This window comes from Leopardus geoffroyi, chromosome B2 (genome assembly GCF_018350155.1).
Source record: "Leopardus geoffroyi isolate Oge1 chromosome B2, O.geoffroyi_Oge1_pat1.0, whole genome shotgun sequence".
NCBI lineage: Eukaryota > Metazoa > Chordata > Mammalia > Carnivora > Felidae > Leopardus > Leopardus geoffroyi.
In genome coordinates this window covers 65,547,334-65,567,258 of record NC_059332.1, presented here as the reverse complement: position 1 = coordinate 65,567,258, position 19,925 = coordinate 65,547,334, and the positions used below count along the sequence as shown (strand labels likewise).

Here is a 19,925-nt window from a genome sequence, read left to right as displayed (position 1 = left end):
GTTGCATGGAATTATAGTGAAGTGGTTAAGACATAAATTCCATTTCAACTTCTAAAAGTTGTGTGGCCTCAGACAAGTCACGGAACCTGTAAGATGGGAATAATAATAGTACCTTTTATGACTGTGTTTTGAGGACTAGAGAAGTTAATACATGCAAGGCAATTAAATGGATGGCATGTAGTAATTAATAAATAATAGCTGTCATTGCTGATGGTTTTATCAATATTAATAACACAGATGCATAAAAAAAGATTAGCTAATAATATACTAATATTTTAACAGTGAACTTGCAATTAGTGGTGGCATTGCAGGAGTTTTATGTATCTTCTTTTTTGTTTTTCTGGGCTTAAAAATCTGCAAAATATTACAAAAACAAATCAGCAATATATCTCTGTATAAAATCACTCTGTTAAATGAGGATGCATTGAAATTCGTCATCTGCTGTAAAAATTATCAGACACACTTCTCGTTATATTTGAGCTACCCAAAATATTTTATCATATCCAGTCTGAAATTGATCTCATGTTTAAAAATATACTTAGTATAGTTAACAATAATTATCACCATATATAATTATTTGAGACTTAGTGTTGTCCTTTGAAGGCACTTAAGAAATGTTAGTTTCCTCTCCTCCTTCAAATCCTAAACACAAATTAATTATAAAAATTAATTCCACTCAAATAAATATTTTTTTCTGACAAATTGACCTAAAAGTATATATACATATTAGCCAAATTCAAAATTTATAGTTCAGAGCCAAGAAAAGAACAAAAACATAGCAGCTGGCATATGTTTGAAAATACTAAACCTTATTAGGGCATCTCTTCAGAAGATGAGTTACTATAGCTGAACTGAATCTCTATTAACAGTAGTGAATTCCTAAGCCAGACAGCAACAGTAAATAAAAGAACCCATGCTTACATTCATTTGATGGTTTTGCAGACTTGAGAATCATTTCTGGCACCATGATTTTGCATTCAGGAAACAAAGAATATGAAACATTATGTTCCTCACAATGTTTTTCTTGTGCTATTAAATCAATCAAATAAATGAGGCAAAGACAAGAAATCTGGATTTCAGCAAGATTTTGATAAATGTAGCTTTCTATTTCTGAAACTTAGTGGGGCACCTATCCTTTGTAAGAACTTTTTGCTTCCATTATTAAGTAGCAGAACCAAGAAAACATTTCTTAAAATGTTCACAGAGAACACCTTAGCCTTCTCTGTAGCTACAGCTTACTTTTATAAAAAGGAAAAGACTGATAATATTCACAAAGCTGCAGTAGACTTAAAATACAGAGAATATTTTGGCAAACTGGATTGGTTGGAAGGAGATAAAATAAGTCCTATGGCAAAATAAGACATGCATTTTCCCAAGGTAAATAAAGTATAAAGTCCAAGCTGGCAATCATATTATTTATTTTAGGACTTTCTTCACCTGTGTGGCTTTTGGGAAGAAAATTGAAAAAAGATTAGCAGAAGGGTATTTAATAACTTGGATATTTTCTTGGCATGATTATTGTCTAAGGACCACATGAATTTTAAAATAATGCCCTAAACTCATAGGGAAATTAAATTATTCAAGAACTATCCCTTTAGGTGTAAGTGGGTTATAGTTGGAGTTTTATTAGTATATATTATTTACTTGACAGTGGAACAAGGGTAATTTTGTTAGTTTCCATTTATAATTTCTTCTTGAGAAATTTGTGATATGCCTTGGAAATTCATTAACTCTTATTAAGCTATTTTGAAATCAAACATACACACATCTACCCAAAACTTCTTAGAATACTTACATTTTTGCCTGTATAATCTTGGAGGATAATAAGCACTATGCAGTTTTTAACTCTACTATGAATCTTCTGAAATGTTTCATTCCCATGAGTATAATGAAAGAATTATTTAATTTCACTGAGATAAACTGCCAAAAAAAAAGCCTTTTAGGCCCCTATTTTGAGTAAGAATAAGAAAAAGATTGGTTCATTGCCTTGGGAAGAAGTAATATCAATAGATAAGAGAGAGAGTAGAGCTTCAATTTTCCCCAATTGGACAAATCTTTGTATTGAGAAGAGTTCAACTAAGTAGTAAATGGCAGCCCAGGACAGGTGAATTTCCTATATATAATTCTATATATATAATCTATTTTAGATTATAGAATAGATTCTAGATCTAGATCTAGATCAGCAGAAATCCTGGTGTGGACACCGGAGATGTGCACGGCAGGGGATGACAGTCTTGAAAAACAAATGAAACTAGTATGAACTAGATACCTGCAAATCCTGGTAAATGCACTTTAAAGTTACCTTGCAGAGATTTTGCATTATCCAAACCCAGCTGGAATTCCAATGCTGCTCAGCAGTACTTTTATCATAGTCATTTCTTATGACATTCCTCACTCCATATCCTCACTCTATTTGCTCTCGCCTCATTTACACTAAGAAGATCAAAGGCCTCAGACTCAAGTTTCTTCAGTCTTCATATTCCTGTTGCAATACTCCTGTGTATTCCAACCATTTCCTCTTTTCTATCAAACTCAGGGAGAGAACCATCTTTTCTTTTCTCCAAGAATAACTTTAGCGTCCTTGAATTATAACCTCTGTACTCTAGGACTTTTCTCTGTTAATTAAAATTCTTTGTTATTTGTATCTTTCAATCTCTCCATCTAGAGGTGCTTTTCCCATACCTCATCCTTGGAAAATGCTCAGATCTCCTTCATTCTGAGACAGACATACATGCGTGTGCGTGCGCGCGTGCACACACACACACACACACACACACCACACACCCCTTATTTACTCTTAGTACTGTCTCCATTACAGAGTCTGCTATATAAAAGTACTTTATACATTTTGGTAGAATGAATGAAAGATGAACTGTTCATACTGGTTTTCCCTTCCTAATACTAAGCTTTCTGAAGAGAAGTTCCTAATAATTACTTTTATTTATTCATCTTTCCAGCCCCAGCCCCATACATATGAATAGGCTTTAGGGGGGTGAGGGCAGCCTCATGCTATCCTGTTGTAGACCCTCTAACTCCATGTTTCTGAGCTCCTACCTACATTCTCTGCTGTTCTAGCTCCTTACACCCATGACAAGAACCCCATCACAAATGCAATGGGGAGTAATTAAGTGGGCATGGATAAGATGATGGTTACAGACAGAAAGCTGAAATGAATGATGAATGGAGAGTGGGATGGGCTGTAGCCCATGTTGGGTTCTGTCCCACACTTGAGGCATGCTCTATCTTCACCGCTTCCTCTCCAGTCTATTCAAACTTAAGGTCAGGAAGAATCGTTCTGTTCCAAAATCCAATGGTCTCTTCTCATTCTCTAGCCTCTTCAGTCCTGTAAGATTAACTAGTCTTTCTCTACAATTCTTTCCTCCATTGGGACTCCGCTTTTCTTCCTCTTTACTCCTCACTCTTTTTTTTCCCTCTGGATCCTGCTTCGACACTACACAAGCTTCTTCCCTTAGAAGTTATTCCTGAATAAGGGCATCTCACCTTATCTTCTCTTAATGCCATTTTCAGTCCATTCCTTTCTGAGTGAGCTCATTCTTTTCCTTTTCCATAGCTCCTTCTTAGCTCACTGTGTTATATGTCATTTGATCTATTAGCTCACACCAACTTCCTTGCTTCCTCGCTGAGTATGTACACCTGGCTTCTGTTTGAGCTTCCAGTGGCACAGCTGTTTCTTCTATTCTCTTGATTAAAATGTCTCCATCAAGCAGTGAGCAAAGTCCCTCACAGGGCTTCAAAAGACCTGGCCCCAACCTTTTTTCTAAATGTATTTCCCACTAAGTCTTTTCATACACCTTTGTTTCAGCCAAACTGTGTCCATGGGCTGGGATAATTTATTGAAATATATATTTGTGTTTTTTTCCCAGTATTTTTCCTTCCACCTTTCCAAAAAATTATTAGCCTTTTAATAATTTCCACAGAATTACTTTCTGCTTCTTTGCTTCAGGGATTCTTGCAGGAATATTAGGGCAGCCAGAAGGTAGTAGTGACTCTTTCATCCTTCTTAAAGGCCTAAACCCTAAAACATAATGCTAAATGTGCCAGCCAGATCAAAAAAGGAGGAGAAGGCTTTGCAGGGCCTATAGACATGAGTGGATCCTGTAGGCACCTGGAAGAGGCCCTGTTCCATGCACACAAAAAGGAGGAGGAAAACAGGAGCTTAATGTAACGGAAAGGTTTTGTTTTGTTTTGTTTTGTTTTGGTACAGGTTGAGTTTCTTTACTCAGAGGGAGTGTGCATCATTTTCAAGTCATGGAAATTTTTGTTTATCCATATCCATGTGAGATATGCTTCCTTATAAAATATATACCTATTACTTTGCTCATGGCAGTAGCCTCAAATTTTCGTGCTTGCAGCAAATTGACAGTGAAGTCAGAGCTTGATCTAATAGGAATTCACAGAAACGGATACTGGTAAAGGTTGAAGAAAAAGGGGACAACTTATAGAGTTACAAGGCCTTGAGCAGGATCTTGAAGGAAAGGATTTGGATAGAGAAAAGTAAAATTTGGCATGGGAGAAAATTTTTAGAAAAACACAGACTATTACCAAAGAAACAAATGATTTTTTAGTACATTCTTGGTACATGATAACTGACTTTTAATTGTTTGAAAACTATAAAATAGAACTGCAACATCTCCATAATGTAAGCAGTTTTGATCATTAAACATGATATTAATCTAATAAAATATCTTCAGCTGTTAATGATATAATAATTTTATTAAATGGTTAGACCATAATTATTTACTAATTCTGCATGTGCTCTCATCTTGAGACATAGATCTTAGACCAATTTGTCTTCCCACTTCTTTTGGTAACATATATAAATAGCAAGGGGTTTTACTACATTTGGCACTTGCTTTATATTTTTTCATTTAGTTCTTTGGTTCATGTTTATTTCGAGTGTGAATAATTTCCTTCCACTGGGGCTGATACTTTTAATTTTCAAATACCTACTGTGGCTGGTATAATACTGGAAATACAGTTATTCAATAATTTAAGATAAAGTAAATGAACACTTTCTGATGATAGAAAAATAGAACTGATAGAAAATAGAGCTGATGATATTTTACATTTACAGATGTTTTCTTCATAAAAGTTAAAAGTTCTAAGCAGAAATCATAGTCTCGGATGCACAGTGCTTCTTTGATCTAAGATCTGTTCTGAGATGACCTGTTTCTTGCAGTGAGAATGAATATCCATTAGAGTTATAGAAATCTTTTATATGATTTTAGGATGCATACCTTTCCCAGGGGAATAAGCACGAAGTTATTCCTATTTTCATTATGAATAGTGTGGTAAAGGTGTTTTTAAAATATTAATATTTATAATTGAAATATCCTGTAAAAATAATTACCTATAATTGAAGAGACTAGTAAATTATATGTAAGAATAATTTTATATATATTAAAGAGCACAGTAACTACTCTTCATAATAAATACATATACATGAATGTGTGTGTAGATTATATAAAATTTACCATGCTATCAATTTGCTGAAATAAATTTTACTTGATTTCAAACAAACACTCAAATATACTCCTTTAAGCAAACTTGTGGCTATAAAAACAAAAACAGAAAAGCAATGTGCTTGTAATATCTCATTCTTAGAAAAGCTGATTAAACTTTTATTTCCAAGCGTTTCACATTTTTCTGATTATCTCTCATCTATATTGTAGAAAAGAAACTAACCCAGACTGTACGGATTAGTGGTTCACTAAAAGAGAAGCCCTTACTTAGCCTTTTCTTCTACATTAAAATAATTAAACATTTACATTAAATGTAATACATTCTATTCCCCAGAATACACAGCTTGTTTTAAAGTAATGCTGTTTTCCTCTCCATATCACTTGTAGAAGACAGAAGAGGAAGAAAAATCAGGCCATGCACTGAAACAAAGAGGAATGATAATTAAGGTTTGTCACCATCTATCATTTGCTTTAGAAAGATCAATAAGAGTAAGTTATCAAAAAGAAGGTAAAATTATGAGATAGAAAATATACATAAAATTTTATACCTGGAAATATCATAGGAGGACAGATAGTCCAATCCGCCCCCTGCACCCTGCCCCCCCCCCCACATTATATAAGCAAACTGAATCCTAGAGAGATGAAATAACAGGTGATTTACTGAGTCACTTTAGAAAATAATTGTTTTGTTAGCTTGGCTTTGTAATCCAATGCCTTTTTTGCTCCCTTACACTGCAACCTAATTTTCTAAAGTAGGGTATTCTGTGGAGATTATTAACAATGCAACTTTTGGGGCGCCTGGGTGGCTCAGTCGGTTAAGCGTCCGACTTCGGCTCAGGTCATGACCTCGCGGTCCTTGAGTTCAAGCCCCACGTCAGGCTCTGTGCTGACAACTCAGAGCCTGGAGCCTGTTTCAGATTCTGTGTCTCCCTCTTTCTCTGACCCTCCCCTGTTCATGCTCTCTCTCTCTCTGTCTCAAAAATAAATAAACGTTAAAAAAGTTTTTTTTAATTAAAAAAAAAACAATGCAACTTTTGAAAAGGTAAATATTATTTGAAATTCAACAATGACCATAAACAGAATAAAATTTAAATTAATAAAGCAAAGAGGCTAATTAAGTATTTCAATGACAATCATTTGAACCTATTACCTACAAAGCTATGTAACAAGTATAGTTCCTAAATTATTATTGTGTTTTATTCTAGGAAAATATAATTCTACTTTAGTGAATGGTAGAGAGGGAATTATAGGGGCAAAATAAAGGAAGAGAGACTGTGGATAGTTAGCAGAAGAAGATAAGCAGTCCGCTAAATCTGCAGCCTCTCACGCAGGAAGCACTGGTTCATAAAAGAACATTTCCATTTCATCTAAGCGATGAAGGATTTTCAAACCTGGTGGTAAAAGCCTTATCCATACCCCACACTGTAAACTATCATTAGATCAATACCAAAAACCAGGAAGCGTCACCATCAAAAATAAGACAACACAAATGAAAAAATGCCTCCTACTCAAGGAGAAATCCGACCCTCAGAAAGATAAAAGATTCTCCTTCGCAATAAACAGCTCATCTTAGTGGGATGGCACAGAGACAGATCCATCAGAGACTTAGATAATCTAGGTTTATTCTATGATTTTCAGAAAGACAAACCTCTGTTTAAATAGCTGTGTGCTGTACTTCAGTTTCTGAATGGTTCAATTTCCTACCTTTAATTTATTTGTAAATATGTCCACTAGAATGTACATTTTAAAATAGATACTCTCCAGGATGCCAAGTCAACTACAGAAAAGAATTCCATGAACGTTTTCTGGAATAAGTAAATGTTGTTACAACAAGACTTTTGCTGTTAAGGAACAAAAATATGGAACCAATGGTTATGACGGAAGAAACAAGTGCTGACAATTTAATCAATTCAGTATTTCACTTACCTTTGGTTTTCCACAGTACTGAACATAGTAATGAATTAATCTAATATGTATGATCAAATATTATGTAATTTTGGGCAATTTAAAAAATATTTTATAGTACAGAAATAACCATTCTCCCTTCTGTGTTTTGCCTTTTTCTATATACCTTGAGGACATAAAGCTTTTAAGATTTATAAGCAGTAGAAAATATCTGGAAACTCAAATTTGTATTAAGACATTATTCTTTGCACAAATCCACTGACCCATTTTCTAAAGTAGAAATAACTGCCGGGTTTTTAATTTGCACTGAAAATATAATAATCACAGTTCAATAATTACATTCATACAGTACCTTGAAGACTATATCTCAAGTTGCACAACTGACATTCTTTTCCATCAAAATATAGAGCCTAAATTATAGGTAATTGTATTATGGAACATTTTGAAAAGGAGAATCCTGTTGCTTTTCTTGCATATAAATAAATTTGGATCTTTAATACTTCTTTGCATTTCCTTGCATATTTATAAACATGGTTTTACTTTTTTTTTTAACTTAAAGGAAAATATCTGACCACTTTACCGATTGACAAATGATACCTTGTTAGACAGCTGCACAGAAAAAAAAAAAAATAAAATCGCATATATAACAGATTTTCAGAGACAGAAAAATAAACTTCCTTTGCAAAGAAGAATCAATACGCTCTGCAATCACTCACAAGCCATAGCATGAGGATCCACTTTTGTCTCTCCAGCAAGAACTCGAGGTATCTAAATTGAATTCACTTCACTCACCTGTTTGGCTTAGCTGGGATGTGCTTCTACTCCTTCTAGACACTATGGCAACCACTTTGGCACTCAGGCTGGATCTCCTTTTCTTTCCACCTCCTCCAACTGTACCCACAGCTGTGTCGGACTGACTGCCGTCATTATGCTCCAGTGTGTACATCTCCCCACTCACACTGGTGCTCTTCATGATGGCTCTTCCTGAAGTCCCCATCCGTCTGCCTTGCATTTTAGGGGTAAATGAACTATATTTACAAAGTAAAAACATATACGCATCCATAAATTATAGGTCAGCAAAACTGAAACTCTAAATCTAATTTATTTTGAAATAATCCAGGCAAATTTTTAGGGGGAAAAGCCAGTTGCATAGTAGTCTTACAACTATATAGCTCAAAACAACAAGGAATTTCAACAAGGAATCCATAAACTTTTAGTGAAAACAAATGCAACCAGTGTTATCCAAAAGGAGGTAAATGTTACTAATTTTTTAGTGTGTTACTTTCAGAGAAAAACAAGGATATTTAAATCAATAAGACAAGTTCATATACATTCCTGAGGAAAAAATATTAATAAAAAATGGATACTCTGAGTTTGCCATACAAGGTTTAAAAAATGAAAACAGCTCTGTTCTACTTCCAACTAACAGACATCTCTTTGCCACCTGAGGCTTAATGAGTCTAGGAAACACTGCTAATGAGGCAAAAAAAAACTGCATTTCCTTCCTACTTCCTTGTCCCCTCATGCTCCATCTCCTCCAAATTTCATCTCATTTTTCTCTTTGAGTATTTCAAATTCATATGCTCAGGTTGAGATAGTCCTTTTTTCTTTCCTACCAAAACTTACTTGTCTATGTTCCCAGACTGTACTCATTTATCTGAACAGATTACTGCCCTTCTCTCCTAAATGAGAAAATTATTGTTGAGAATTTCAGGCACCATGTTGATGGGAAAAAAACCCATCTCTACCTGCCAAAGTAAATGTATGTCTGTGAACTGGGCAGAGAGGTAGGGCAAGCAAGTTGGGAGCTATAGATGTTAGGATTCTTCAAATCCTTTAAATTATATTGCATTGCATCTAGACTGGCCCCTTTTGGTCCAATAAAGATCTAGTTTGACAGATCTGAAATGACCCTCATTATTTTATGTTTCTTTAAAATATCTGCAAAAAATTGGCTTATGTGACACTCAGCACCATCTTGATTTTCAATTTTCTATTTCTTGTTTCCAAGTACAAAGTACGTTAATAGAGCATTTTTTTTCGAGAGAGAGAGGGAGAAAGAAAGAAAGCATGAGTGGGGGAGAGGGGCAGAGGGAGGGAGAGAGAGAAATGTTAATGTTTATTTATTTTTGAGAGAGAGAGTGTGAGCAGGGAAGGGGCAGAGAGAGAAGGGGACAGAGGATCTGAAGCGGGCTCTGTGCCGACAGCGGAGAGCCCAATGAGGGCCTCAAACTCATGAACCATGTGATCATGACCCAAACTGAAGTCATATGTTCAACTGACTGAGCTACCCAGGTGCCCCTTAACATAAGTATCTTTTAAGAGTGATGACATTTAATAGTCATGTTGGGATAAATCCTAATATGATTAGAAATGATAAAACAAATTGTTGGGATCATGTAATATATTTGTGGTCATATATATAATGAGTGCTTTCGGAGAAAGGGAAATTGATATATTAGGGTGAGTTGAGAAATGTGGAAAAATGAGATTGTGGAAGACTTAGAAGCAATGGAAAAGAAACAAGACTGTTTGATATTTAGGATCCTTCCATGAATTGAATTGAAAAATGAGACCCCTCTTTGATAGGAATCATTTGGAAATTTTAATCCCTAGTTGTATTACTTGAACTGGTCCATATCAATAATAATATTAATATTTATATTCTTTCAATTTATTCTAATCAGCTTTTCATTAACTCAAAGTTTTTAAATTCATTTGCAAATATGATAATTCTGTTATGCATTTTATGCCAACTCTTTTTCAAGACATGAACATATAGCCAGTCCAAAATGGATTCCTGTGGGGTTTATATTCCCAACTGCAGTGGACTTTCTTTCCTGATAAATGTTCCAGTAAATTTCTTCTGTGTCCTCAGCAATTTACTTCAGTGCATTACCTAAATCTGCCACCTCTCCTTAAGTCTGCTCTTGCCACCTGCTTTTTCTACTGTTTTACTTGCAGACTTCTGCTGAAGGACATGAAGCAATGTCACAATTTGGTCAGTTTTGCAGTCATGATGTCCATCTTCAATTAAACACCTGTGACTGAGAAATCAGTAGTTTTTCCACCTCTCATCAATCTTTGCAGCACACTCCTCACAGGAATTATTTGAAACTTCCCTTCTAATGATTTTATTTTTACCTTTATAATAAAATATGGATAAATTAACATGTACCTTTTTTCTCATTATTTCCATGAAAATTGGATTCTATTAAACTTTAAATTTGTATTTTAAAAGTTATTTCACAAAAAGTACTATTGTAAAATTTTCAACAGTGTTCTTCAGGCTATAGAAAAATTTAAAAGTATAGGGAAATGCTTTTAATAATATTTCTATCATGAAAATGTATTCAAGAAGAGCTAAGAAGATTCAAACATTTTTTAATGGATATTTAATCACAGCAATGAAATGTTCTATTACACTGACAAAATTTCTTAAAAAAATTACGTAAATCTTTCTAGTCATTACCATTTAGGGGATTAAGAAGTTATGTTATTTTGTGAATAACTGGTAGACTTTTCCTCAAAAAATAAAACATTTTATTTAGAATCTTAAAAGCATTCTTTTTAAAAAGTATTTATTTATTTACTTAGAGAGAGAGGGAGACAGAGAGAGACAGAGAGCAATCAGGGAAGGGGCAGAGAGAGCGAGGGAGAGCGAGAATCCCACGCAGGCTCCACACTGCCAGCACAGATGTGGCCGTTGCGGGGTTTTATCCTATGAACCTTGAGATCATGACCCAAGCTGAAACCAGGAGTCAGACACTCAACCGAATGGGCCACCCAGGCACCTCAAGAATCTTTAAAGCATTCTTATATGATATGATGACTGTGCGTAGCTTCCTAAAGAATCTAGAATATCATAATGTTCAATGAGAACATGTTAAAACATTTTCAATTCTGTTTACCTAATTGAGGGCAGAGGTTTCTGGGGTTAATCAGTCAGGGTAGTTTAATCCATGTGAAGGTTACCATCTAAGTAGAAATATGCTTTATTTTTTTATTTTATATATATAGAGAGCGTGATCTGGGGAGAGCGACAGAGGGAGAGACAGAATCTTAATTAAACAGGCTCCACATACAGCATGGAGCCCTACATGGGGCTCAATCCCACGACTTTGTGACCTGAGCCGAAATCATGAGTTGAATACTCAACCTACTAAACCACCCAGGTGCCTGAATATGCTATTTCCCTAATTTGTAGCCTTTTATTTGTTCTGCTTCAATTGCCTAGAAAACCATTCCTGTCATTTAGTCTCATCCTTCAGGATGTACTTTAAGGCTTTCTGCTTCATAAACTTCTAAGAGTCCCTCTACTGTCATGGCTATTGTTTCCCAGCCTCTATTTTATTTTCTTAAAAAAAATTTTTTTTTAATGTTTGTGTATTTTTGAAAGAGGGAAAGAGAGAGTGCATGAGCATGGGAAGGGCAGAAAGAGAAGGAGACAGAGGATCTGAAGCAGGCTCTGCGCTGACAGCAGAGAGCCCGATGTGGGGCTCGAACCCATGAACCATGAGATCATGACCTAAGCCAAAGTCAGACCTTAACTGACTGAGCCAACCAGGCGCCCCCGCAGCCCTTTGTTTTCTATTTTTTATTGGTTATTTTAGGATTCTGATATCTCATATCAGCATGCACCTTATACATGACTAAATCTGCCACAGTATCATTCCAATTGCTAAGTGAATTGAAGATTTATGAGTAGGGAGTAAAAAAATAGTGATGTCAGTACACAAATAGACTATGATATAACCCATCTTTAAAATTAAACAAAAAACCCTCCATATTCCTTCAATATTCCCTCTCCCTCTGGCTACTGATTTTTGCTAAAAATCTACTCAAACAGTTGTCCATACATCCTCTCTTCCTATTCTATCCTGAACTAACTTAAATCAGGTTTTGTCCCTACTATTTCACCAAAGCTGCCTTTTATCAAAGTCACCAATGACTTCTTCACATGGCAAAGTCCTATCATTGCATAGTCCTTATCCTTTTGACTTCTCAATAAATCATGTATATGACAATGCGTTTGATTCTACTGATCTTGAAACATTTTATTTTTATGATTTTCCTACCTAGTGCCTCACTGGCAAGACCTTTATCCTCTTTCATCACTAAATACTGGAGCACTTCAGTGCCTGGCCCTCTGACCTATATTCTTCCGTAGGAGACTAATTAGCTACATGCCTCATCTGGTCTCAGGCTTTACGTATTATCTGTATGCTGCAAATTCCAATTGTTTTTCTCCACCTGTCCTCAGTACTCAGTCCTGAACTTCAGATTTATATAGCCAGCTATCAAGTGACATTCTTGTTTGGATCTGTCTCTTAAACATAACATGTTCCACCCAACCAAAAAACTGCTCTCTAACTTATCATTCATATCATATTAAAGATACCCTATTCCCCAATTGCTCAGACTAATAATTGCCCCCCTCACAGAAAAATCTAATGTGGATTTGACACCAAAAAAGAAAAAAAAAGCTGCCTTCCTTTTTTAATGCCATGCTTGAGCGTTATCTAACAAGCCCACTTACAGGCCATTTGACTCTCTAGGGGAATGTAACACTTTTTACTTACTATTTAATCTTATAATAATTATACCACAAATATTTTACAACTCTGTAAAGCTAGATGTTAACTTGAATAAAACTGATAAGGACAAATGATTACTATTTAGAAGAGGTGGTAACTCCAAAGAGTTATGGTTTTATTGACCTACAGAATATTATCCAGTTTGAATCTAAATTCATAATCTTATTCCAACATTCCTTTTTGTTTTCAATGACTCTCTCTCTCTCTCTCTCTCTCTCTCTCTCTCTCTCTCTATATATATATATATATATATATATATATATATGTGTGTATATATATAAGTACATGAACTTCTTGGATCATCTTTGGAACCATTATATAACTCTGTTGGTTTTCTCACTAATTAATTAAAACTTCAATATTTGCTATGTGTTTTTCTTATTACTGTGTTTTAATTTTGAGAATTATATTTATTTACTTTTGTGAGAGAGAGAGAGAGAGAGAAAGAGAGAGAGAGCAGGTGAGGGAAGGGCAGAGAGAGAGAGAGAGAGACAGAGAGTCCCAAGCAGGCTCTGCACTGTCATTGCAGAGCCTGATGTGGGGCTTGAACTCACGAACTATGAGATCATGACCTGAGCCGAAGTCAAGAGTCAGATGCTTAACTGACTGAGCCAGCAGGTGCCCTGAGAATGTTTTTATTATGTTGGGGAGTCCCATCAAAATGCCCAAGTGGACTCTACCGGATCCAACTAAATTTTGTTGGTGGAGCAGGGCACCTCATGAACTCAAGCCCAAGGTTGCCTTTAAACAAGTCTCAACAGAACATGACTTTCAGTCTCTGCTTTCTTTTTACTGACTCTGGTTTTCCATGTCTCTTTGTTTCTGGTTCTTGGTAAGTTTCGCTTTTATTTCGCTTACTTGTGACTAATGATACATTCCTCACTAATGGGAGCAACAATAGGAAATCCATCTGTGGAATTAAATCTGCTGGATGGCAGACATCAGGATATATTACAAGTTGGATGGTGAATGACAGAAAATCTGGCTTGTTCGTCTTTTTACATGTGTGTTTGCTGCTAGAAGTTCATATCACTTATGAAAATGTGTTGAAAATGTGTTTCCAGAACTGCCCTTGAAAGTCTGGGCTTTGGTTTCCATGTCAATTTTGGCCCTATGGCTAAGTGGTAAAACTGAAGTCGCCAGTTCTCTTGGCATGCTTAAAAATAGTCTTTATTATTGAAAACGAAAACCTTTTACTCTCTGTGCACCCTAGGGATAGCTGTCCAGGCAGACAGATATTAGATTCCAAGGTATCTGAAATTTAATAGAGCTCCTGTTCCTGATTGATCTATACAGATGAGTATTTAAGTAATTTTAATATAGGTAACTGAAGAATCTGTACAGAAAAAATAAACTGAAATTCTAATATTTTGAATATGCTTGCCTTCTAAGAAAAAAAATTCTCAAGGAATTGCTAACTCGTAAGAATTTTAATATAAGAACTTAAATCCACACAGTGAATTCTTAGATATATCAAACTAGTTCAAGAAATTTGGCTTAAAACAGTCTTATGAGAACCACAATGAGATGCCACTTCATATATTCTAGGATAGCTATAATAAAAAAGAGACAATAACAAGTACTGATGAGAATCGAAGAAACTAGAATCCTCATACATTGCTGATGCGGAAATAAAATGATGCTGCTGCTTTGGAAAAGTGTGACAGTTTAGTTAAGCTTAGATACAGTTCAATGAAACTCAAGAGTTACTGAATGACTCAGTAATTCCATTCAAAAGTTAAACGTAGTTACCATATGACCTAGCAATTCCATGCCTAGGTGCATACTCAAGAGAATTTAAAACACATATCCATATGAAAAATTACATATGAATACTCATATCAACATAATTCTTTATAGTTAAAAAGAGGACAACTTAAATGTTCACAAACTGATGAATGGAGAAACAAAATGTGGTATATCCATACAATGGAATATTATCAACCATAAAAAGGAATGAAGTACTGATTCATGCTATAAACATGGATGAAGTTAAAAACATACTATGTGAAAGAAGCTAGATACGCAAGGCTACTTATTGTATGATTCCATTTAAGTGGAATGTCCCACAGTCAAATCCATGGAGACAAATGTAGATTAGTGGTCACTGGGAGCTAGAAGGAATGGGAAGTGAGTATTAATGGGTATGGGTTTCTCGTGGGGGATGATAAAAATGTTCCAGAATTAGATAGTTGTGATGACTGCACACCTAATTGTGACTATACTACAAACCACTAAATTGCATCATTTCACAGGGTAAATTTTATGGTATGTGAATTTATCTCAACTTAAAAAAAGTTTTATGTCTTCTTACAGATTTCCTCAGGATGGTATATAATACAAGCACAAAATCTTACTTTATTTTCAAAGACTTAGGTTGGTTTTCATAGACAGATTAACCTAGAATTCCTAAACTTCCTATACTGGTTTTACTTAATGGGTAAGTTAACATTTCTTCCAATAATGTTTGAAATTATAAAAAATGTAAAATTATGTAATAACTAAATTGAACTATAATTGTGATTAAAGTCTGATATCAATAGTAATTAAGCTGGTTGGAATGTCTGCTTAAAATTTCCAAGTGATTAATTAGTTAACTTTAAGATTTAGCATTAGCATTATATTTCATTAATTAATAAAAAATATCTTTGAATGTCTGAAGAACTGCTAAGTAAGTCAGAATATAAAACTTGGTCAATAACCAAGGAATGAATACACACACACACACATACATACATACTTTAAAAATGCCTATTTTTCATATGGTATCCAGTAGCTTTGCTTTTGATAAGGTTTATCTTCATTTTTGCAATTTTAGGAAAATGTCTAAGGGATACTGTAGGCATACGTTGCTTTGTTATGTGTGCTATGTAACTTGCTGGTGTGCTAAATTTCTTGTATATGACAGCCTGCTATGCCTGATTTTCTACCTCTGAGTGTTCTCTATGAGATAGAAGGTTAGCTTAGAATTGTAACTGGGGTGCCTGGGTGGCTCAGTGGATTGAGCACCTGACTCTTGATTTCAGCTCAGGTCACGATCTTGTGGTTCATGGGATCAAGCCCTGCATCATCAGACTCTGTGCTGACAGCATGGAGCCTGCTTGGGATTCTCTCTCTCTGCCCCTCCCCCTGCCCCCCTCTCAAAATAAATAATAAAAATAAATTTAAAAAATAAAATAAAAGTTGTAACTAATATTGATGGTTGGTTCCACACTAGGTAAAATATATGGATACAAATTCAAGGTAATAGATGTGTTTTTATTTATCAAAGGAAAAGAAGGACATCATTGCTTACAGTAAAATACCTAGAATGTGAATGAAGATAGTAAAAGGACAGAACTTGAGTAGATACATTAAATTGTAGAAGGTTTGAGGAAAAGTGAATTATTTACCCTGTTTTATTGTAGTTGTGAACAGTAAGCCTGAAGGGCAAAAAAATAAAACTTTGACAAACTGGCTCCATTTGATGTAAATATTCACAATATAATAAGAGAGGTTTGTGAGTCATTTGCTGACAAAGTATAAAAATGCAAGATTAGAATCAGGTTTTCAGTTAAAATGACTGATCTTAGAATATTTAGTTGAGAACAAATTTCATTTAACCAGAAGTGGCAAGCCGACCATTAGGAATAGGAGTTCTACTTTATATATAGAACCAGTATATGCAAAATCTGTACTATGGCTTACAGGATCCTAGAACTACAGATAATAAAAAAAAAAGTTCATATACTGAATTTAGCACAATTTTAGGGATCTCATAGGTACTGCAAAGGATGTCTGGTGGTGATTTTCTCTTTGGCTCACACTGTAAATAATACAGATGTACAATGCTTGCTGTAAAATTACTGTAGGTAACTTTTATCATTTTAAAAAAGTTCTTAGTTTGCTAAGATATTTTATCATATATATGTGATGAATTTTATCAAATATTTTGTTTCTATTGAGATGACGATATATAATTTCTTTAATTCTGTAATGAATTACATAGAGAAAATGTTAAACAAATGTTGCATTTATGGAACAAATATTTTTGACATATTTTCATTCTCTCCAAATCAATCAATCTATCCATTCATTCATCTATTATATATCTATCTTGATTCAATTTGCTAAAACTTCGTTTCAACTACTTTAATGAGATTTGGGTTTATAATTTTCCTGTGTTATGTCCTTATCAAATTTATCAAGGATAGGCTGGCTTCGCAAAAATATTTTTGGAAGTATTTTTACATTTTATTCTCTAGAAAAATTGGCAGAAGCCTGAGAGAATTATTTTTTAAATATTTGGAATAATTTATCAGTGAGCCCACCTGGGTAAGGAGTTTTCCTTCTGGGGAGCATTAAAATAATTACGGAATCAGTTAAAAAACAGATATAGTACTCTCATGAGGCGCCTGGGTGGCTTAGCCAGTTAAACATCCAACTTCGGCTCAGGTCATGATCTCACAGTCATGGGTTCGAGCCCCACATTGGGCTCTGTGTTGACAGTTCAGAGCCTGGAGCCTGCTTCAGATTCTGTGTCTCCCTTTCTCTCTGCCCCTCCTCCACTCATGCTCTGTCTCCCTTACCTCTCTCTTTAAAAAATAAACATTAAAAATTTTTTTAAAAAACCAGATACAGGACTCTTCAAAGTTTTTATTTTTTCTTATGTCATTTTTGGTAAGTTGTGCTTTCTAAGAACTTTGTACATTTCGTCTAAGTCAGGTTTAGGCAAACTTATTTCATAAAGGGCCATATAGTAAATATTTTAGGTTTTGTGGGACAGACTGTCTCTGTTGTAATTATTCAAGTTTGCTATTGTGGTGGGTGAAGAGCCATAGATAATATATAGGCAAATGAGCATAGATGTGTTCCAATAAACCTTTTTTTTTTTTCCCACAAAAATAGGCAGTGGGCCAGATTTGGCTTGTTGGTCATAGTTTGGCTAACATTGATCTGAATTATAAAATTTACCAGCATACAACTGTTTATACCATTTAAATATCTGTGTATTCTCCACTGAGATCTTCCTTTTTTCATTTCACGACAGTGGATATGTGTATTTATACCATTTACTTAAAAAATTTTTTTTTAATGTTTATTTATTTTTGAGAGAGAGAGAGAGTGAGACAGAGCGTGAACAGGTGAGGGCCAGAGAGAGGGAGACACGGACTCAGAAGCAGGCTCCAGGCTCCGAGCTGTCAGCACATAGCCTGATGCGGGGCTAGAACCACAAACCATGAGATCATGACCTGAGCCGAAGTGGGGTACTCAACCAACTGAGCCACCCAGGTGCCCCAAGACCATTTACTTTTGATGGAATTACTGATATAACTGGAATTGACTCTATCACTTGCCACTGATTTTTAATAATCATGTTTCTTCTTTTACTTCTCCATTTTGCCTAACTAGATTAATTCTGTGTTTTTTTTCTCCACTATCAGCATTTGAATTATGTGTTCTTCTATTATTTATTAGTGGACACCCTAAGGATTAAAATATGTACCTTGACTTATTAGAAACTTCATTAAATTATACATTTTAACACTTTCAGAAGAATGCAAAAATTTTACAACAGCTTAATTCTACTTCTTTCATTTCTACCTTTTACCTAGGTGTTTTATATATTTTACTTCTACATATGTTGTAACTACCACAAGATGTTGTTGTTATCATCATTAACTCTTTCCAGTGTTCATTCTTTCCTGAAATTTAGTGTTTCTGACTGGGGATATTTTCCTTCAACATGGAGTACAGGTCTATTGGTGATGAATTATCCTACTGGTTTTTATTCTAGTCTTCCTTCCTTCCTTCCTTCCTTCCTTCCTTCCTTCCATTACTTCCTTCCTTCATTTCTTCCTTTCTTGTCTGTAGGATATGTTTGAAGGGTACTATTTATTAAGGATAAAATTTTAAGCTTGAAGTTTTAATTTTTTTTCTAAAGCATTTTTTCTTTCGGTTGTTCCATTGCTTTTTGGCTTTCACGGTATCTGTTGAAATTTCAACCAGTCTTATCTCGTTGCTTCAGTGAAGCACTGAATGATAATGTCTTCTTTTTTCCTGCTCTTTTTCTGCTTCTGATTCTTCATAAAAGTGTTTTTTTTTAGTTTTCAGTACTTTGATCATGATATTGATAGATTTTTTTCTCTTTACACACCTTGAGGTTTTTAAAGGATTTTGGACTTATAATTTGATGTATTACATCAATTTTGGAAAACCCAGCTAGTACCTCAGTATTCAAGTATTGTTTATGCCATTTCCCCTCCTTCTGGAATCCCAATTACATGCATATTAGACTTTTTCATTATGCTCCAAATGTCTCTTAGGGCCTTCTCCAATTTTTTTTTTTCTCTTTGTGCACTGATTTATATACTTTCCACTGACCGACTCAAGAATTCTCTGTTCTATTGCTTCTAGCATGCCATTAAACCCACCTATTAAATTTTTTTTATATCTTTTAGTTTTAGGATTGCCATTTAACTTTTTAAAACGGGTTCCAGGTCTCTGTAGAAAACATCCATCTTCCTTTGTTTTCTGGAATATATTAATCATGGTTATTTTAAAGGCCTTATATAAAAATTGTATTGTTGGTTGTAGTCAGTTGGTCCTTTTTTATTAATTTTTTAATCATGCCCCATAAATTTTAATTAGATGCCAGACACTGTGGATGTTCACTCTCTCATTTTCCTTCAGTAAGGGTAAAATTTTAGAAATCATCTTATTCCTGGTGAGACTTGATTTTAAAGCTTTGTCATCACTTGTAGAGTGTAATGCTTATTCCCAGAGTTTGGCTTTTCTGAAATTTGTATAAGAAATCAAAGTATTTTTTTCATTTTTAAAAAAAATGTTTATGTATTTTTGAGGGAGGGAGGGAGAGCAAGAGTGAGAGCAAGATAGTGTGAGCAAGGGAGGGGCAGAGAGAGGGAGACACAGAATCTGAGGCAGGCTCCAGGCTTTGAGC

General features: G+C 34.8%; 1 protein-coding gene across 50 annotated transcripts in view; it reads right to left on the bottom strand.

The window, feature by feature from the left end:
• RIMS1 (regulating synaptic membrane exocytosis 1) overlaps window positions 1–19,925 on the bottom strand; it is a 489,665-nt gene that overhangs the window by 68,831 nt on the left and 400,909 nt on the right. For 30 of the 50 annotated variants that reach the window (XM_045498708.1, XM_045498709.1, XM_045498707.1 and 27 more), the window contains one exon: window positions 8,181–8,416. The exons of the other annotated variants lie outside the window; for them this stretch is intronic. In XM_045498708.1, coding sequence (XP_045354664.1) covers window positions 8,181–8,416 — 236 coding nt within the window. The remainder of the gene's footprint in view (window positions 1–8,180; window positions 8,417–19,925) is intronic. 50 annotated transcript variants of the gene reach the window in all.